At 40.4% G+C, this 22,173-nt stretch overlaps 1 protein-coding gene across 4 annotated transcripts in view; it reads left to right on the top strand.

The window, feature by feature from the left end:
* Positions 1-22,173, top strand: part of MPP7 (MAGUK p55 scaffold protein 7) — a 222,762-nt gene that overhangs the window by 194,046 nt on the left and 6,543 nt on the right. For all 4 annotated transcript variants that reach the window (XM_055544022.1, XM_055544021.1, XM_055544023.1 and 1 more), the window contains 2 exons: positions 14,016-14,096; positions 20,682-20,775. In XM_055544022.1, coding sequence (XP_055399997.1) covers positions 14,016-14,096; positions 20,682-20,775 — 175 coding nt within the window. The remainder of the gene's footprint in view (positions 1-14,015; positions 14,097-20,681; positions 20,776-22,173) is intronic.

Here is a 22,173-nt window from a genome sequence, read left to right on the forward strand (position 1 = left end):
GATTAAACCACCACCACCACACCTCCTTGGGGCTCACCTCTTAGGCCTGACTTCCTTTTACACTCTGCCTGCTTTTGTTTGCTTCTCCAGAACCCCCAGATCATTGCTTTTTGTGTGCTGTCCAGAGGTTTCAGTTGTAATCAGTGGGACAGACAGGCTGTGTTAGGCTTCCCCCACCAGCGTGAAGCTGGAACTCCTATCATACACAGCTTGCCTCTGTGGAGACAGGCATTCCCAATCAGCCTCCTCAGAACTGGACAACACAGCCCTCACTGACATATTTCCTACCTAGTTTCAAAGGGTATTGGGGCAGAATAAAACACAGCATCACCCCAACTACCTTTTCAGGTAAATTAATGCTCCCAGAAAACTGTATCAGCATTCCATTGTGAGCTCCAATCACAGTGATCTGCAGTGTTTTGGGTGCTGCCTTTACATGAGCACTGATTGTCTAGATCCATGATCACTGACCTAAAATATATCCAGGTAAAATCTTTAATGAAGAAGTTAATTTTTTATTTTTAAAGTTTATTTGGCTGCATTGAGTCTTAGTTGCAGCACATGAGCTCAGTAGCTGTGGTGTGTAGGCTTAGTTACTCCGTGGCATGTGGGATCTTAGTTCCCTGACCAGGGATCAAACCTGCATCCCCCACGTTGCAGGGTGGATTCTTAACCACTGGACCACCAGGGGAGTCCTGAGGCTAATTTAATTGTGGGTACTTACTCTGGGAGTTGGTGATGGACAGGGAGGCCTGGTGTGCTGCAATTCATGGGGTCGCAAAGAGTCGGACATGACTGAGAGACTGAACTGAACTGATCTTGCCCTAAATACCCTTTGTCCCTTGATCTTTGGGTTCCTGGCACCTGACCTCTAAGTTGAATGTGGATCTGTCTAGTGAGCCAGGTGCTTTAGTTTCTAACCACATACTGCCTGCTCTTGGCACTGGATGTTATGCTCTAGGCCCGCTCCTAGGGCGTTCTTCACTTTAATTTTAGTTGTTCAGCCTGTGACATCACTCAGCCTGCAGTGACTGCTCTTAACTGTCTCCTTCTTGGAATTCCTTAGGTTTCTGAGACCTGATTCTTAGGGGAAATTCTCCTTTCATCTCCCCAAAGGGGTGTTAACTCCAAGATACTGCCACACTGGGGATGCTCAGTGTTGATGCTTCAAAGTGGTATAGTCAGTGAAGAGTCCTATGTCCTTTGCTATGCATTTCTCCCCACTAACGTGTCCTTCCCCTTTGGAGTTTTCCAGGTCTTGAGTAAATAATTCACCACATTTCTTCATCAACAACTAAAACACCCCTTTTTGTGACTTAGGTTTCTCTATTACAAACTGAGATCCAACTGTAATGTTTTCTTACTCTCTGCTGTTCCCAACTGCTTTCAAACTGTCCCAACTGTTTTTTCAGTTTTAACTTGTTTCTTAGGCAGGTCCTGCCCTTCCTGAGCCCTGTGTCATAACAGTGGCTGATCTGCATTGAGTCCAGACACTGTGCTCAGGAGTATGCTGTTGTTATTTCCTCAGCCCTCACTGTGGCTATGAGGTAAATACTTTTCATGTCCCCATTTTACAGAAGAAGAAACTCAAGCACACAGATGAGAAGTAAGTCACTGGCCCTGGATCCAGCCTTTAAGCCGTGGAGCCCATTCTGCCCCAGACAGTTCAATACTTGAGCCTGTTCCTCATCTCCCTGTGGAACACTGCTTTTGATCTGCAAAACCAGGGCTGTGTCCACACTGTGTGCCAGTCCTGAATATCCTACTTTTCTCTTTTTTCCTTTGGTTTAGGGCCCTCCATTCATTTTCCTAACAGATACCTCGACATGCTGTGAAAGTTCAGTTCTGAGTCTCTTGAGAGCCTCTCTGTGCACAAGAGCCCAGACTGAGTCACATTTCCTCTGGCGGGGGTTGGGCCAGGGTCCGGTCAGCTCTGCCTCCCCCGCACTGGCCACATGGGGCACCACGTTGTGCACGGCATGACCGGTCCACTTTCCGGATCCTTGAGTTTGCCAGCACTTCGCTGAAGCATCTTAGCAGGTTTGGCTGCTCTCTCCTCCAGTCTGTCCCCATGTTCGGCTGGCCTGCACTCCACAGCCCTCTCGGCCACCAGGGAGGATTGCTGGGCTTGCTTTTACCATCTGCTTTGTCTACAGCCTTCAGTCCCCTAGTCCTGTCATGCTGGTGTAGACAGAGACCCCCGCTATCCCTGAGGCCACCAGCCCTGACTCAGCCAGCCCGGACTCCAGCGCTTCCCAAACTTCAAAAGGCACTTGAGTCACTTGTGAATCTTGTTAAAATGCAGGTTCTGATCTGGGAGTCCCAGGTGAGGCCAGAGATTCTGCATTTTGCTTTTTACCTGTTGCTCCTTGTGACGCTGCAGTGCTCAGCCCATACACCCTAGCGAAGGCCCTTGCTCTGTTTGGTTGGGTTCAGTTGCCAATGTGTTCTTTGTTGATTGTTGCCAACTGGCTGCAATTTATTGAGTTGACCAGAAAGTTCATTTGAGTTTTCTGTAACATCTTATGAGAAAACCTAAACGAACCTTTTGGCCAACCCAAAAGGTTGGGTTGAGCAGTATTTTGATTTTCTACTTTTCTTACATCACACTTCCATTTTGTTCTTTGTCATGCATATGTTATAATGATGGTTTTAAAACTTCTGATTTTGTCTTAATAGACAATCTGTTGTCTTACTCTGTTCTGAATTTGCTCAGTGATATTTATCTATTTAAAGCAACTGGTTTATTATTATTTTTAATCTGAACTTTTTTATTGGAAAAATAAGTTTATATGAAACTCTAGTTCCTTACATTTCATTTCCCTATTTGGGAACAAGTGCTGGTAAAAGATAGTTTTTAAATAATGCAGAACTTTTAAAGTCCATATTATTGCATTATAGTAGAACAGACTTAATGGAGAATACTGGTCTTATTTTTTTGTGATGTTAAAGTACATATTATACCCAGGCAAATAGAATATCCTGTATCTCTATGTGAAATAGAGAAAGAAAATCACATTAAAATACTAAATTCACACAAACTACTTCTCTTGTTTCTACTAAAGGAAGGGTTTGGAAACCTTTTAAAATCAGGAATGCTTGTACAGGTGGAAGTGTGGAAGTGGCCTTCAGCTGTGTCTTTTGTCTTCTCCTGCGCTGTGGCCTCTGTAGACTGGGCTTCTAAGAATTTCCCATTTTTCACTTTCTTCTATGTGCTCACCACTCAGAAAATCTTCCAGCTTGTCCCATATGGTACTGTTGAAGGTATCCGTTTATTGTCTCGAGGAATCTCCGTCTATTAGGTCCCATGATGTGCAGGACAGCGTGGATGGTGACAAGCAGACTTCTGGGCAGGACAGGCCTATCCCTGTTCAGTTCTGTAATTCAGTATCTGGGAACACGGCACCTGCACATTTCACATGTCCTCTAGCTGCAGTTTCTTCATCTAAAAAATGAAAATAGCAAGATCACTTGCTTTCTAAGTTTGTTTGAGAGCTAAAGGAAATATTTACAACGGGTTTAGACCAATACCTGGCCCTACTAACGTTTTAATAAAATGGAGCTCTTGTATCTTAGCTAAAAATACTATTGAAATGTTCAAATATGAATAGGCCTCTGCTGATTTGGAAGCTCAGTGTTCAAAGTACTTAATAAATTAGATCATTTAGCCATTTATCATCATCTAAAAGACTGTGTCCAGCAGTGAATTAAAATTTTGGAAATTCTCATTGTTCGTGTTTTAACTGTTTGCCTTTCCTGACTGTAAAAATTATATTTAAAAAATAGTTCTCAGATGCTGTAACATGTGTGTGCTAAGTTTTCAGTTGTGTCCAACTCTTTGTGACCCCATGGACCCTAGCCCGCCAGGTTCCTCTGTCCATGGGATTCTCCAGACAAGAATGCTGGAGTGGGTTGCCATGCCCTCCTCCAGGGGATCTTCCTAACCCAGGGATCAATCCCACATCTCTAATGTCTCCTGCATTGGCAGGCGGGTTCTTTACCACTAGCGCCACCTGGGAAGCCCATAATGTACAGAGATGGAAAGAATATAAGCATATTCCTCCAGCCTCATTTGCTTCCTCCCAGTATTCTCAAAGCCACTGGGAATGATGGTGTTTGCCCTGAAACTGTTAGATAAGTATCATTAAAAGGCTGTTCAGAATCTCTACATTTTTTTTTAACCATAATATTGTCTGATTTTAATTCTTGGGCTTAATGTTCAGGAAGTTAAAATTATCCAAGTTGTTCACATGACAAAAATATGACAGGGGAATTTGAACCTTGATCAGAAGTATTTAATTTTCTCTTCATTTTGAAAAGATGCTATTTCAAGCTACATTTCAGCCACTAAAACATCTCTGTGACAGTTTCTGTTATATTCCCGTCTGCATTTAAAAGTATTTTCCAAAAGTATGTTAAAACTTAAGTATACTAAATTTAGTGTATTTTCTATATAAGTGTTATCTTTAGCGAAACCTGACTTTTTAAAGAGTAAAGTAATAAAGCCAAATACTAAGTGCGTGTTTGCAGGGAGAAAGCTTTGGTGTTAAAATGCTACTAAAACATTTCACAGCTTAAGGCAGTAAAGAGCACAAATTCATCTTGCAGATAGTCAGACAATTTGTGACTTGTTCTGTCTGGTTATGAGACATAGGAGGAAACTGACAATAAATCTTTCTGTATATTTCACGTTTCTAGCTTGAGCATGAAGTACTATTCCTTCTCCTTTCTGCGGAGTCTTGTATGTTGCCTAAAGTCTGCCTTGGGGAAGTAGTTTGAATAAATCGACCTTTATAAGACTGTCACCATTTTCCCATAAAACTGGCAAAACAAAAAGTCTTCCACATAAAGCAGAGAGGAAAGTAAGCAGTCAAGACTAACTGTAAATATTAATATGTTTATCAGAATTTCTATAACTTTTGTTGAAGGTTGATTGAATGTTGGTAGGAATTAAGAGTCTGCTCTGCAGGGTTTTATATGGACAACTGTAAACACCAAAGTTATAATTGAGTCTATCAGTATGTGATGGATTTAAAATTATAATCCTTGTATATAAGAGGTAAATATGATCTTTATTAGAACCACAGTTGGCTTTTTATGCTGTTGGTCTGTCTTACGTGTTTACACTCTGGCAGCCTTTCTGGGCATAAATCACACTGATGTTCATTCAGTGGATTTGTGTGGGAAGGAACAGATGGTGCCTGGCACTGTTCTAGATCTGTGAGTCCATCACTGAAGAGCACAAACATTGTTTCCCGGGGAAGGACATATAGACAGAAAACATATTCATAATAAATTATTAATAAATAATAAAGTCAATCATATTGTACTTAGAGGGTGATAAATGATGTAGAAGAACATAAAAGCAGAGTAGAATCAGGGGACTTGGGCATTGGCCATTTTAAATAAAGATCATGGGAGCCTCATTGAAAAAGTTGCATTTTTGAACAAACTGTTAAGTAAGGAAATTATCCATGCTCTGTTCTACTCAGCTAAGGAAGACTCAAGGATGGTTTTATCTTGGCTTTTAGTTTTACTGCACTCTTGTCATAACCCTGAGTCAAGGGTGAGACAAATACTTAAAAGTCATTCTTATCTAAGTCTGGTGTAATAGCTGCTTTGGAAAAAATAATGCTGTTTCACCAAGCTTCCTACTTCCTTTTTCTTTTCATTCTCCCTCTCCTCTTTTTCTTCTCCTCCTCCTCCTGACAGCAACATAAAAATTGATGCCTCATTAATTGCATTTTTCTCTCACTATGAAAGCAACAGAAAATCAAGGAAAGAAAATCAATTTCTCTCAAGGCTCGTTATGAACTGCTAAGTTGCTATGTTTTCTATGTAGTTTGATTCCCAGGGAACTTTAAATTGAGCTTTATAAACAGATCTGTCACTCCCCAAACACAAAAATCCAGCCACCCACTAATGTGATCATTATAAGATTGTGAGTCAAATAGCTTGTTTTTATTTTATGCCTTGAGCAGCAAATATAGTAGTGCTACAGTCTGATAAGTAGACTTTTTATGACGTGGGTCTGATCTAAGGGATACCCAGAGATTTCATTTGATTTGTTTTGCAATAAATCAAATGAGTAAGTGTGGCTTTTTTAGGTCACAAAAACAGTTTGGATATTTATTGCAGTCTTCAGTAATTCTGATGTTTCATCGGATAGTAAGAGTGACAAGTCTGGCCAGTGTCTGGGAGAAAATGCAGAAGGATTGTCATGTTAAGCAGTACAGTACACTGGAGGTAAACACGCAGTAAAAGCTGCATCTGTGTCAGTTGCTGTCCACATAATGTACCGTCTTCATGTTTTGCCAACCCATTCAAAGATCAGGAACAGAAGTGAATAGTACTTGGCCAGAGCAACAGATTTCTTTCCAATATACAATTTACTATCAGACGTAAATAAAATTGTCTTCTCATACACTATGGCTTTTAGATGAGTGTACAGTATGTTAAAACGAATTGGGCTTATCTCTACCTACATGAATCTCTTCCTGAGAAGTTTATTTCCTAACAGATTAATACTATGATTTTTAGCATATTGATCTTTTATGTGTAAGGTACCACCCATCCCGACGTACATTATTCAATTCATCAGCCTTAAGAAAAACTACAACTAAATTCTGTGCTTGATGTTTACAAATGAGAAATTACTTTATGCTAACTCTTTGTAGGACTACATGAGTGTCATTTGAAAAAAAAAATACCATATTTCATTGGTCTCTGTAAACATGATTTTCACAATAGTAATACATTATGGTTCTAGTAAATAATTATTCACTGTTCAGTGACTCAGGCTTTGTGCTATAACAGAAGTTAAGTAGATGGTTGAAGTTTCAAAGTACATTGTCAGACAGTGTGGCTTTTTTATTTTATTTTTTTATGTAAGAACATCATAGCCTCTTACATAGAGTGTAAGAACACCCTCATCCAACAACATGAGAGAGAACTCTACACATGGACATCACCAGATGGTCAATACTGAGATCAGATTGATTATATTCTTTATAGCCCAAGATGGAGAAGCTCTACACAGTCAGCAAAAACAAGACCTGGGGCTCACTGTGGCTCAGATCATCAGCTCCTTATTGCAAAATTCAGGCTTAAATTGAAGAAAGTAGGGGAAAATCACTAGGCCATTCAGCTAAGACCTAAATCAAATCCCTTACGATTTTAAACAGTGGAAGTGACAAATACATTCAGGGGATTAGATCTGATAGACAAAGTGCCAGAAGAACTATGGATAGAGGTTCGTAACATTGTACAGGAGACGGTGACCAAAACCATCCCTGAGGAAAAGAAATGCAAGAAGGTAAAGTGGTTGTCTGAGGAGGCTTTACAAATAGCTGAGGAAAAAGAGAAGCAAAAAGCAAAGGAGAAAGGGAAAGATATACACAACTGAATGTCGAGTTCCAGGGAAGAGTAAGGAGAGATAAGAAGGCCTTCTTAAATGAACAATGCAAAGAAATAGAGGAAAGGAATAGAATGGGAAAGACTTCAAATTTCTTTTCAAATTTCTGCCCCATGCTGGGATTCAGAGTGTGTAGGGTTCTGTAGTTGTCCTTTAAGAGTGGGGTCTCTATAGAACAGTCTTTTGGACTCTGTGGGAGAAGGAGAGGGTGGGATGATTTGGGAGAATGGCATTGAAAGATGTATAATATCATATATGAAACGAGTCGCCAGTCCAGGTTTGATGCACGATACTGGATGCTTGGGGCTGGTGCACTGGGACGACCCAGAGGGATGGTATGGGGAGGGAGGACGGAGGAGGGTTCAGGATGGGGAACACATGTATACCTGTGGCGGATTCATTTTGATATATGGCAAAACCAATACAATATTGTAAAGTTAAAAAATAAAATTAAAAAAAAAAAAAGAGTGGGGTCTCTCTTCGCCACAGCTCTCCAGCTCTCCTGAAAGTAAGCCTCTCTGGCCTTTAAAGCCAGAGTTCTGGGGGCTCATCTTCTTATGTAGGACCCCCAGGCTAGGGAGCCGGATGTGGGACCTGGATGCATTGCTCTTTGGGGAGAACCTCTGCAATTGTAAATTTCCTCCTGTTTGTGGGCCACCTACCTCGGGGGGTGGGTCTTGACTATACCTTGTCTCCACGCCTCCGACCCATCTTGTTGTGGACTTGTTATATCTTTAGTTGTGTAAGGTCTTTTCTGCCCGTCTTTAGGTTGTTCTCATTGATAGCTGCTCTGTAAATGTTTGTTATTGCTGGTGTGCTCATGGTGGGCGGTGAGCTCAGTCTTCCTACTCCACCATCTTGACCCCACCCTCCAAAATCTTTCTTTATAAGATAAAAATAAAGGCATTTTTACATTAGTTAATGGGCATATTTTCCTAAATGTAAAGCTTTAAATAGAAATTTTACTAGCATCATTTTACTAACCCCCAAATGGGCTGTATTTCTGTGGCTGAAATGAATGAGCCTTTATATAAAACCACACACAACACATTTGCCTACTCTCAGAAAGGAGTTACTAATTAAATGCATTCAAGTATTGAAAGTAATATGCCTTTCTGAAGAACACAAGACATAGTATCACTGCTGTGGTATTCTGGGTGAAAATACATAATAAAATCATAATCTACAGCCAAAAAAGAAAAATATATACCTTTCTAATTATCTTACTTCTCCATTTAATGTATTTTTTATAAGAATTTCAACTAATGCAGATGACTTATGACTTTATTCTTTCTAGAATTTGCATGCAAAATGATTTTCTAAATTCTTATGAGATTAAAAAAAAACCAGACACTTATTTACGTTTCTGCTTTGAATAGAGTCATTCCTTTGTTTTTAAAGCTAGCAAGCCCATCCACTGTATGAATAACATTTACCACATGCATTCCAAATTAGTGAACTCCAAAATGATTTTTTAATGTGCTTTTTTGGCTTCTCCTTTGATATCATCAGTCCGTTTGATTTTCCTTAGTCCTGAATCAAGAATCTGAATAGACATGCCCTCTGTATGTTGTCCAGACCTGGTATGCTTGTCATCTTCATTAAGTTTAGTTTAGAGTTCTCAGAAGTTCTGCACAGGGTAAGTTTTGAGTTCACCGGATTTGACTTCTGCCATTTTTTGTAGCCTGAGTCTTATATTCCACAAGTATAACTTTTTATCACTGTTTAAAGTGTGAGGCAACCTGGAATGGGGTGAAAGACTCTGTGAAGTTATGGGTCACAGCTACAAACAGCTGAGCACCTCGTTACCTGAGCCTGTGTCCTGTCAACATTCTTTCGATAAGTGATGGATTGAGTGGAAAGAATGTGGACTCTTGAGCAGACACACAGGCTTCTGAATACCAGCTAAGCCACACTCCAGATGTGCGATCTTGGGAAAATTACTTCCCCTTTCATCATCTCGGTTTTCTCATCTGTAAAGCGAGGATAATAATACCTTTCTTGCAGGGATGTTTTGAAGATTAGTCATGGTGTATGTAAACCACGTGATACAAGCCTGACCTCATTGTATCGTCATCATCTTTGCCTTTCCAAACCCTGCTGTCTGTGATTTAAATATGTGCTATTTAGACTGTCTTCTCTGCTTCTCTTTAGCATGAACAACTACTTACTCAGTCGTGTCTGACTCTTTGCAACCCCATGGGCTATACAGTCTGTGAAATTCTCCAGGCCAGAATACTGGAGTGGGTAGCCATTCCCTTCTACAGGAGATCTTCCGAACCCAGGGATCAAACCCAGGTCTCCCACATTGCAGGCGGATTCTTTACCAGCTGAGCCACAAGAGAAGCCCTGGACAACCACAGCTCGACACAAACTCTAGAGTAACTTATTTGTATACATATGTGTCAGTGCATTTCACCAATTGTGATAAAAAATTTATACACTGACAAGCAGATGAATGTGTCTGGTTCCAGGCGTATGAATGACCCTAACTCTGTGCATCCCTAAGCCAAGTGTGGTGTAAGTAGTCTAAATACAAACCATGCAGCTAAAAATGTGAGTGTATGCCCTTCGATCCCTGGAGAAGGAAATGACAACCCACTCCAGTATTCCTGCCTGGAGCATCGCATGCACAGAGGAGCCCAGTGGGCTGCAGTCCAGGGGTTGCAAAGAGTTGGATGAGACTGAGCACATGCCCTACGGCAGAGAACAGGACAGGAGTGTAGATATAAGATGTGATCTTAAGGTCAGGATCTAAAAGAGGAAAACACCTAGAAATTCACTAGTATGGATAACAGAATTGATTCAAGGACCTGGCAGGGAGAATGCTGTTTATTGGTCTGCCAGGCAATTTTGTATAAGAATGATTAAAATTATGTCCCTATTTTAGTCATTTTGTGAGGGTATCCCACACAGTATCCCACCGTGAAGATAATGTCTTCAAATAACCTAATCTAGGGGAAATTTTTAAAATTGTTTGCCACTGCACATTCTTGGCATGGTCTGTGGGTATGCAATAAAGCAAGGTCCCTAGTAAGAGTTAGGTTATAAGGGCTGGAATTGAAAGTAGTCCAAATTTAAGGGTATCACGTTAAAAAGCAGCATACTTTTCCCCCACTAATTCAAACATACCTAGTTTTTTCCTCCAGAGTTAAAATAAATCACTGTGGTTTTTTGGCATGGGTAGAAGAAGAAAGAAAAAAAAGAAAAAATGCTCGACTTTCACTCAGCAAATTAGCTCACACTCTGGGAAGTACTCCAGAACTTAGACCTGCTGAAGGAGCAGTGAATTCATGTCCCCCTTTAGTTCTTGGTGCCTTGGTGGGCAGCAGACAGGCCAGGGCCCACCCACTAGTTAAGTTTTAGTGTTTTCTTTGCTGCTTTTTCATTTTTTTGGAGCATATACAATCAGGTTTGCATCATCCACAAAGCATCATAAAACCCCTTGCTTTTCTTGTTTGTTTTCTGTTTTTATTTAAAGGAGGAAGTTTGAGCACTTACTCAAAATGTTGTTGGTCCCTTCAGAGGAGATAAAACACATCAGCCCCTGCATGGTGCCTGGGTTTTGGAGACAACTGATCAGAGCTCATCATTTTTCCTCCCCTCTGCTTCACTCACAGGGAGACCCCCACCCTGTACCTTCTATCACACTGTACTCCTTTCCTGAACTTAGGGGGATGGATTTCTGTCCCTTAAACTCACTGTTGCAGAGGCAAATCCATCACCCTCCCTTCTGCTTGTCTTAAGATTCAGGAGCCAAGTTCAAATGTGAGCTCCACCAACCTCTGTTTGACTCTGAGCGTGTTATCTAACCAGCATATCCAGACATTCTAGGTGCAAACACTTCGTCCTTTAACTCCCAGACCTTGGGTTCATTTGGCAAATAGTTTTACTTCTGTCACAGCATAATGACTGAAGTGAAGTGAAGGGTTAGTTGCTCAGTCGTGTCCAACTCTTCGAAACCCCGTGGACTGCAGCCCACCAGGTTCCACTGTCCATGGAATTCTCCAAGCAAGAATACTGGAGTGGGTTGCCACACCCTTCTTCAGGGAATCTTTCTGACCCAACAGGGATCAAACCTGGGTCTCCCACATTATAGGCAAATTCTTGACCATCTGAGCCATCAGGTGCTCAGTAATTACTGAATATAACTGAAATAAATAAAGCAAACTAATAAGTGCCTACATTTTGCCAAAGGAAGCAATTGGTGAACAAACAGATGACATCGCTGAGTCTGTTAGAGGATAAAGACAAGAAGACAATTGCGGCAGAGTGTGATCTATTGATGCGCAAGTACAGGGAGCACAAGAAAATGGCACTCGACCCACATTTAAAGTGTTAGGGAAAAATCCCGCAGCTAAACTGACTCCCGAACAACAGGCATGACTTAGCAGGCCAGGAAAGGACAGGATGTTTCCGTAAAAGTGAGAGGCACGTGTTGAGGACCCAGCAGCAGAAAGGAGAATTCGCTACATTCCAGGACGTGGAGGGTCTCATGTGGCTAGAGTGTGCGGAGAGAGATGAGAATGAAGGTTATGGAGAAACACGTGGCTCCCAACATGCAATTTGTGCAGACCTCTCGAAGGATTCATATTTGAGTCTCTTCCCGGTGGAGGAAGAATGGGTGATGCTGGTGAGAAGTGACTAAAGCCTAGAGTTGCTGGGACAGGAGTGAGCAGTGAGTGACTTGGAGGAGAATATAAGCTTAGGGGGAGGTGTTTTTGAGTTTTCCTGGTCATTCTTATTGTTTTAAGGTATGTGACAATATTAACTTTTTGAGTATTGTTGGAAAGGAGCTTGAAACAGAAAGCCCGAGCAGTGAAGACGCAGGAAGAGACGTTCCTAAGAGAAGGCGTTGGGCATGCACCTGGAGAGAAGGCTGTTGGGGGGCTGTGGCCAGATCTAGATGTGTGTGTTTTCAAGGAGGACTCTGAGGCATGCATGTGTGGGCATCTCTGTTCTCCGCGTCACTGAGGTCTCCTGAGCCTGATGTGGTGATGGGAGCCCTAGAAGTTAGGTTCATTCGGCGACAATCTGGAGGGCTGACCTTATGGGGAAGGGAAACAACAGAATATGATTCCTGCTCTCACGGTGCCTCTGTTTGGTGGTAGAAAAGAAAGTGAAGCCGTTCAGTCGTGTCTGACTCTTTGTGACTCCATGGACTGTAGCCTACCAGGATCCTCAGTCCATGGGATTTTCCAGGCAAGAATACTGGAGCAGGTTGCCATTTCCTTCTCCAGGGGATCTTCCTGACCCAGGGATCGAACCTGGGTCTCCTGCATTGTAGGCAGACGCTAGGCCATTAAGCAATGCATTCTCCAGTTGTTTGTTACAATTTTTAAGTATTATGAGGGAGATGTCAGGATACTCTGATAACTTAAGGATGAGATACAGGGGCAGGAGAGACACTCTGAGAAAGGGTTGTTTAAGCAGAACTCTGAAGGATGCATCAGAACTACCTGGGGCTTCTGCACTGCAGGCCAGTTCTTTACCCACGGAGCCACTGGGGAAGCCACCTGGGGCTTCAGCTGAAGGGAAGAGTGGAGATCACTAAACAGACCCTGATGGCAGTGCTGTGGGCAGCTAGCTGTCCAGGGCTTGTGTCCTTCTGACTTTGGATTTCAGACTTGTGTTTGAAACTGCTTTTTGTTTTCTGGCCCCTGTCTCCTAATCATGTCTTGTCACTCTCCCAACCTAGTTATTTTTCTCTGAAGGCAAACTTCACGCATCGTCTCTTATTCTTCACAGCTTTTACATATGCCTTGTTCGCTCCAGGTTGTTCAGTATGTGCACACTGATTTGAATCTGTAAGGTCTATGCTTCCTTGCTGGCTCAGACAGTAAAGAATCCACCTGCAATGCAGGAGACCTGGGTACGATCCCTGGGTTGGGAAGATCCCCTGGAGGATGGCATGGCAACCCACTCCACTCGGTGGGCTACAGTCCACGGGGTCGCAAAGAGTCAGACACCACGGAGCGACTAAGCACACAGCACAGCACAAGGTCTATGTAAGTTTTCAAAGACTTAAGGACCAACTGAGAATATACAGGGTTGCAGAGGGTCTTAACATGGTGCTAACAGTTGTGCAAATTTAAAATGGATAGCCAGGTTTGCACCTAAAATCAAGGTTCAAAGATTTTCTTTTATGAAGATCAAAAAATATTTAAAATTGAAGGGATCCCTATCCAGACTGTGTGATTCCACTTTTTTAAAGGTGAACGTATTTTTTAACCTCTTCTGGATACTGTTACCTGTTAATGTACTCAAACACTCTTGAGTATGTTTCATTGAAAACAAAAGATTTCTAATCTTTTTAATGGCAAGGTGGGAATTTAAATTTGAAAAGTAGAAAAGTGAAATATAAAAAATAATTAAAAAATAAAAAGTAGAAAAACCACCAGATAACTCCTAGCTTTTTCTTATGTACAGGTAACTCCCTAGTTTTTTCTTATGTACGACTTGACTAGAGATCATCTCTCTACTTGGGATGCATATGAAGTTGGATACACATTTTCAGTCTGTCTCATGGATTCAGGTCAGTTGCAGGAATGTTGCTATGGTGTTTTGTTGAGGGATGAATTTCTATTTTCCTGTCTTTCAGGTCCTGTCGGAGTAGGTTTGAATGAACTGAAACGAAAGCTGCTGATCAGTGACACACAGCACTACGGCGTGACAGTGCCCCGTAAGTTCTGTACTGTTTACGCTGCGCACGCTGACCCAGCACTTACACGCATGCGTGCTGCAGGCTGGCTGCCGGCATTCACAGATAGTCTTCACCCCAGCCCCGGGCAGGGCAGAGTGACCTTATCCACATTTTACAGAGAAGGAAACTGAGGCCTGAAAGTTTAGGGGGAAACCCCAGATTACACAGGCAAGGTATTTGTTGATTTCAGCTTCCCACTCAGTTTTTATGGTGAATTTTAGTGCATGTATGACGTTAATTATTACTTACAAGTTTTCTTCTAAACAGAAGTGTATTCTACTTATTTAATTTCCAGAGTTTTCAACAAGCTTTAAGACAGGAAGTACCAAACTACAGAGAGCTAAAGGAGGCTTCTTGTAATATAAATGTTTCTTAATTACTTTTCATATTGTAATCATTGACATATAGTAAAATGAGCTTTTCATGGCCATATAATCTGAATGTGGTAGGCTTCTTTTCAGTATAGAGAATAAGGTCTGTTTTTATAAAACTGGTTTTCACAGGCATGCTTACAAATGAAACATCATCCTGGAAGCATTTTGATATTCAGAATAAATGCCATTTAACTACTTAATAATTTATTATTAGGGAGCCATCTAAAAGACTAGATTGAAATGTTGGCTTTTTAAGTGGTTTTAGTAATGTTTAAAAAAAAAAAAGTTGCTTGTATATTGCCCTTAGCAGTGTTCTCCAGTTTTGGACAAGTTTGACTTTATTTTAAAATTATAGTTTTCTGTTACCTCATTACTACATTTTTCCAAGTTATTGTTTATAATCATTTTCAGCCATAAGTTATAGGGTTGCTAATTTCTACCAAAAGAGATGAACTTAAAGGAAAAATGGAAACATGTAATTAAACAGTTTCTTTTTATTTTTCCTTTAATTATGCACTACTCTCACAAAAGCTGGATTGTAATATGCAAGTCATTAGAAAATCTTGAAAAACAATTAATAAGCTTACAGATGAGTGATTACAGATAAATCCTAGAGAAAAACAGATTACAAAGGAAAAAAAATTTAATAATTTACTAGTTTCTTCATTGCCTTTGTCTTATTTTGTCCTCCCAACAATGGTATAAGATGGTCAATATCCCCATTTCACAGAGGAGGAAACAGGTAAAAAGGATACTTTGACTTACCCAGAAGTTCTGTAGGCAATAATCACACTGGATTTGAAACCAGTTTTCATGTTCTTCCTCCCACATGACACTACACAAGCCTTTCCAACTCCAGATCCTCTTTACTGTAGCCCAATTAGTGTGTGTGCACTAAGTCACTTCAGTTGTGTCCAGCTGTTTGCCACCCTATGAACTGTAGCCCGCCAGACTCCTCTGTCCATGGGATTCTCCCGGCAAGAACATTAGAATGGGTTGCCATGCCCTCCTCCAGGGCATCTCCCTGACCCAGGGATTGAACCCACATCTCTTATATCTCCTGCATTGGCAGGCGGGTTCTTTACCACTAGCACCACCTAGAGTAAAAACTAACTTCTTTTGAAGAGGATAAATCTTAACAAGAGTGTCTTATCAAATGTAACCCTCCCCAGTAGTTTTGACATTATTCAAGCCATCTTGGACTTCCCCAGTGGTTCAGATGGTAAATAATCCACCTGCAATGCAGGAGACCCAGGTTCAATCCCTGGGTCGGGAAGATTCCCTGGAGAAGGAAATGGCAACCCACTCCAGTATTCTTGCCTAGAGAATTCCATGGACAGAGGAGCCTGGTGGGCTCCAGTTCATGGGGTCACAAAGAGTCACCACAGCACCTTGGACTCAGTGTATCCATCTATTAAAATATTATCTACATCTAAAGTTGTTACAGAAATGAACAACATCCAGAAATGTTCTAGGGCTGAGACTCGCCAAAGAAATCCCTAAAGGAGTAATTATCCTTCTTAAACAGGTGCTAATGTCAAAAGACCCCCAGAACAATGTTTTCCATACTTGCCTGATAATAAGAATCCCTTGAGATTCCAGAGAGGTTCTCCTTCTGGAGACCTGACAGAATTCCTGAAAATCTGTGTTCACAGCCAGCATCCCAGGTGATTCACTGTATTAGACGTGTGGGAAACACAGCCGTAGCATCAAGTGTGGATGATTTAATTAAAGAAGATATTTTTAAGAGCAGTTTTAGAATTTTAGATAGGTTTGGGCTCCCTAGGTGGCACTTGTGGTAAAGAATCTGCCAGCTGATGGTTGGGAAGCTCCCCTGGAGGAGGAAATGGCAACCCACTCCAGTATTCTTGCCTGGAGAATCCCATGGACAAAGGAGCCTCGCGCTACAGTCCATGGAGTCTCAGAGAGTTGGACACAACTGAAGCAACTTAACACGCAGCAGGTAAAAGACTTTATTAGGCAGAGTCATGATTATTTGGAGAAAAATTGCTTTGATTATACCACCAGTATTCTGTTTGATGTTTAACTCCATAATCTCCATTCCCACACCCCTTTTTCATCCTTTATATTGGTGATTTTCTCTTTTTATCTTGATCAGTGTGACTCAGTTTTTTTAAAATTTGTTTTCCTTTATTGTTTTCTAAAAATATTTTGTTAATTTCTATTCTTTACTATTTTACATGTGAAAAGAATGTGTATTCTGCTGTTACTGGACATGATGCTACGTGACATTAACTAGACCCAGGAAGTTGGTAGTGGTGTTCAGATCACCTTTGTCTTGCTGACATTTTGTCTAGTCCTATCAAATGTTGCAAGAGGGGCATTGAAATCTCTTACTCTGATTGTGAGATTGTCCACTTCTCCATTTAACTCAGTCCAATTTTGCTTTGTTATTATGTATGTTGGAGAAGGCAGTGGCAACCCAGTCCAGTACTCTTGCCTGGAAAATCCCATGGACGGAGGGGCCTGGTAGGCTGCAGTCCATGGGGTCGCTAAGAGTCGGATACGACTGAGCAACTTCACTTTCACTTTTCACTTGCATGCACTGGAGAAGGAAATGGCAACCCACTCCAGTGTTTTTGCCTGGAGAATCCCAGGGACGGGGGAGCCTGGTGGACTGCCATCTTTGGGGTCGCACAGAATGCATTTATCTTTTATCATTTTAAAATATTCTTTTTTTCCTTGAGGTATCTTATCTGATATAAGTAGCCACTTCAGCCTTCTTATGCTTACTGTTTACATGGTATATAATCTTATATTTATTATCAACATATCTGTGTCTTTATATTTAATGTGTCTTTCCTGTAGACTTGTAGACAGTATGTACTGGGATCTTGCTTTTTCACCCATTCTATGGCTTTCTCCCTTTTAAGAGAAATATGTAGACCATTAACATTTTTTGAATTGATGAAATGATTTAAGCCACACTTTTATTATTTGTTTTCCATTTATTCCCTTTGTTTTTTAATTCCTTGTCTACTTTGTGAGGGTGGTATTTGAATGTTCTTTAGTATTCCATTTTAATTTACCTAGTGGCTCTCTGCTTATATCTCTTTGCATTGCTTTTTTACTGGTTGCTCTAGGGATTACAATATGCATATATCTGACCATTCACAGTTTAAGTAACTTTGTGACATTTTACATAAAATATAGAAACCTTGAAATTATATAAGTCCCTATACCTCCACTTCTTTTTGTGTAGTTGTCAAATGTATTATATTTGCATACATTGAAAACTCCAACAGATAATATTGTAACTTTCACTTTAAATCTGCTTTATGTATTTTAAAGAACTTAAGCAGAAAAAAGTAGACTTCTATTTTTACTCAGCTATGTATTCTTCCTGTTCTTTCTTCATTTCTGAAGATATGCTTCCTTCTTAACATTTCCTTCAGTCTGAAAAAGTTCCTTGAATATTTCCTTTAGCACAGATCTGCTGATGAATTCTACTAGTTTTCCTTCATTCAAGAAAGTCTTTATTTTGCCTTTAATCCTGCAAGGTATTTTGGTCAAAGGTCTTTTCTTTTAGTACCTTAAAGATATAATTTCATTGATGTTGTATGCATATGGTAAGAAATCTGTAATCATTGAACTCACGTATCTGTTCCCTGTGTATGTACTGTGATTTTGTTTTTGTTGTTGTTTTCTAGATGCTTTCAAGACTTTTTCTTTACTTTTCTTTCACTTTGAGTTGTTTGGATGTGCTACGTCCAAGCATTATTGTCTTTGAATTTTTTCTGTTTGGGATTTGTTGAGTTCTGAAATTTGTAAAATGTATGTCTTTAATCAGATTTTAGCAGTTTGGGACGTTATTTCTTCAAATACTTTTTAAAGCCTCAGTCTTTTCCAGTCTTTCTGGCATCCCCATTACACATCTGTTTGACATTTCAGTCAACATTTTCATACAGGTCTCTAGGGCTCCATTTATTTTTTTTTTTTTCAAATTTCTTTCTCTTGGTTGCCCAGATTTTATAATTCCTATTGATCTGTCTTCAAGTTCACTGGCTATTTTCCCTGTCATCTCCATTCTGCTATTGAGCCTATCTAGTGGTTGGTTTTTGTAAAATATATTTCAGTTCTAAAATTTCCATTGTTTTCTTCTTTATAGTTTCTATTTCTTTGCTAAGAATTCATGTTTTCATTCATTTCAGGTGTGTTTTCCTTTACCTTATGAAGCATAGTTGCAATAGTTGCTTTAAAGTCTTTGATAGTTCTAACTTCTTGGTCATTCAGGGCTGCCTTCTATTATCTTTCCCTTTGAGAAATAAATGCCCTTTTTTTTTTTTCAGTTCTTTTCTGTTGAATAATATAAAATTGCATTCTGGATATTACGAATGCTATGTGGTATTGACTCCAGGTCCTGTTATAATATTCCGAAAAATGGTAATGTTTATAGTAAGCAAGTAACCAACTAGTTTATGTTTAGACCATAAGTTTTGTCTCATTTTCTATAAATTATGGTTTAAATCTCACTTCACCTCTCTAAGCTTTGCTATGTTGGTTTGAGTCTGCCCTGTCTTGTGCAGTTAAGGGATCAGTCTGCAACTTGTGTGAATAGTGCAGGTCTCAGCTCCACTCTCTATGCCTTCTGTACATTGGTTTGGGCATGTTCTGTGCTTCTACTTGTGGGCTAGGCTGAAGCTTGTGTATTCTAATCTTTGTTGTTTTTTTGTTGTTAAGTCGTGTCAGACTTTTGCAACTGCATGGACGGTAGCCCACCAGGCTCCTTGGTCTATGGGATTTCCCAGGCAAGGATACTGGAATGAGTTGCTATTTCCTCCTCCAGGGGATCTTCCTGATCAGGGATTGAACCTGGGTCTCCTGCTTGGCAGGCAGATTCATTATCACCAAGCCCACTGGGAAGCGATTCTAATCTTAGTTCACTTCTTAAAACTTTGCTGGTTGGAGTCTGGGCTTCATGTGCACAGCTTAGGGGTTATTCTTAAATTAGTGTTGATTTCTTCACAGAATTGGAGTATTTCCTTCTCCAGCTTTCTCCCTTCCTGTATTCCTTGCACACTCTTCAATGCACAGGGGAGTTTTCTTCCTGGTTCTTTTCACCAGAAAGTCAGGGCTTCTGTTGGAATTTAGACACATTCCTCCATACTACTCTATGAATGAGCCCACCCATAGGGCAGAGTGAAAGAAAGTGAAGTCATTCAGTCATGTCCCACTCGTTGCGACCCCATGGACTGTAGCCTACCAGGCTCCTTCGTCCATGGAATTTTCCAGGGAAGAGTACTGGAGTGAGTTGCCATTTCCTTCTCCAGGGGATCTTCCCAACCCAGGGATCGAACCCGGGTTTCCCTCTTTGCAGGCAGATGCTTTACCATCAGAGCCACCAGGGAAGTCCCCCATAGGGCAAAGCTAAAGGGAAATAAAAGTTAAACTCTCCCTTACTTAGGCTGACTGTCTTCCACAGTCTACCTGCTTTATTTGTTTTCAAAGTGCTCAAAACAAAAATAGATGTTTTGGGTTCAGAGTTTTTAGTTCTAAACAGGAGGGATGGACTGCAGTCAGTTTTATACTTGCCACCTCAGCACTGCAATTCCTGAGGGTTTTTACTTTTGTTTTTAAAGTTAATACTGTATTTTCTGCTCCATTATAATTCTGTAGCAAATAATTAGGCAAAATCACTAAAAAGTGTAGAAGTTCACTTGTATTTCAAGAAGATGTTTATAATTTTGCAAAGAAGAAATAAATAGAGGTCTTTGATTAGTAAAGCAAACATTAATGGCATACCCTATGTACCATGTGTAAAATAAAATAATTTCAGAGTTTACCATTCAACCTAGTGAGCAGTAAACTTGCTTCAATGAATAAAGAATCAATAAAAGATGATAATAAGCGTATTATTTGCAAAAAAGGAAATTTTTCATTGAGTTTAAATACCATTTTATTTAATTAACATTAATGCCCCTTCAGAATAATTAATGGCATAAACACAATGCAATTCAATATTTAATCCACCCTCAAGTCAATATAACTTTAGTATTAGTGGGAAAACCGAATTAATGGGATTCCTATATTTTATTAGCTAATGTGCTTTTTTAACTTTTAAATCTTATTTACAAAAATCCTTTAATCAAATACATAATTTCTTTTTTAGTATTTTTCTTAGGGTGGATGATGTGGATACTTTTTTGAACTCTTTTTAATTAAATCACAGATACCACCAGACCAAGAAGAAGCCAGGAGAGTGATGGTGTTGAATATATTTTCATTTCCAAGCATTTGTTTGAGACAGATGTACAAAATAACAAGTATGTGGAAGTTTTTTTAAGAATTTTCATGAAACTACTGTTTTTAAGCATGTGGCCATATATGCAGTTATAAGCAATTCCATTCGAAGTGAATTTTCACTTTTATAATATTTGAAACTGATAAAATATAATTCAATTAGTGGTTATTACTAACCTTTGCGTTTAACTTTTCAGAAACCTAGAGCTGTTGTGTATCTGGTTAAGTTGAATGTGTAGGGATTATTTTGAAGAATAAGGGAATGTAGCTAGTGTATTCCTGTCACATCTTCCCACCCCACTAACTGAATCTTAACATAGAATTTGGGTAGAAGTTTATTTTAAAAACTAGTAACTGTGTAATAGATCCCTAGATATGATCTCGGGTGGCCTTGGCCTATAATGACTTGAAGCGGGGCTTCATTCCCAGCCAGAAATGGGGCTGGGTCATGATGGTGAAAGCAGCAGATGGTAGCCACTAGACCAATGGTCAGTGACAAGGGCCCTGGCCCTTCGGCTTTGCGGAAAAGAATTTCCACAAAGACGGAAAGTAGTGAAGCAACTGAAGTGTTTATTAACAGGAAAAAAAGAGTACAGTATGAAGTGTGGACAGACACGAGTGGTGAGAGAGTCGCTGAGCTGCACCCTCGTGGCAGTCTGAATTACTTTTATGGAGTTTTCTTCTGGGTTTCCTTTGACTAATCATTTTGATTTGCCTGGTGCACAGTCCATATTTGGTGTATCTCAGGATCCTTCCATGTGTGCACATGCATCTCTTAGCCAAGATGGATCCTACCACAAAGACATATGGACATATGGGTGGGGAACATCCCTTAACATAACCCCCTTTGGCCTCCAAGGAGCCTTTTTGCACGTGTATGGTCAGGGAGGTCTCCTGACTGAGAAATATGTCATCTGGGCAGGGCCCAGACTCCTCCCTTAATTGCCCAGCTATTCTCCTCCTGGAGTTACAGTCAATAGGGAATGAATCTCCCAATCTCTTTATGCTGATGGGGGTGGGGGGTTGGGGGGTGTGGGTAGGGCCCATCTACCTCCTGCCTCAGTTCCAGCATTTGCCACATACCTCTGTCTCTCATTAGCTTTTCAAAAAGTTAAATAAAAAATAATGTTAATCATCTTGCTTATACTATATCTTCTAGCAAGCCCTAAGTCTCCTACCCTCAGGTTTTCCATTTGCTTAAGGATGAATGTTTTAGGCTATCAGGGAGCAATGTGTGTATTAATGCAAGATTGTGGGATTTTATTGAAACATCAAAATGCTTTTTTCATGTTTGGCACTGTGATTTTGAGTTTTTATAGCACGTGATCAGCCGCCCTGGTTCCATTAGCCACCAGCCAGTCCCTCCTCTTATGCTAAAGCTGAGCTTGGTTACTCTTTCGTGTGTAGTGAAATTTCAGTAG

The sequence above is a fragment of the Bubalus kerabau genome, chromosome 13 (assembly GCF_029407905.1).
Source record: "Bubalus kerabau isolate K-KA32 ecotype Philippines breed swamp buffalo chromosome 13, PCC_UOA_SB_1v2, whole genome shotgun sequence".
Classification (NCBI taxonomy): domain Eukaryota; kingdom Metazoa; phylum Chordata; class Mammalia; order Artiodactyla; family Bovidae; genus Bubalus; species Bubalus kerabau.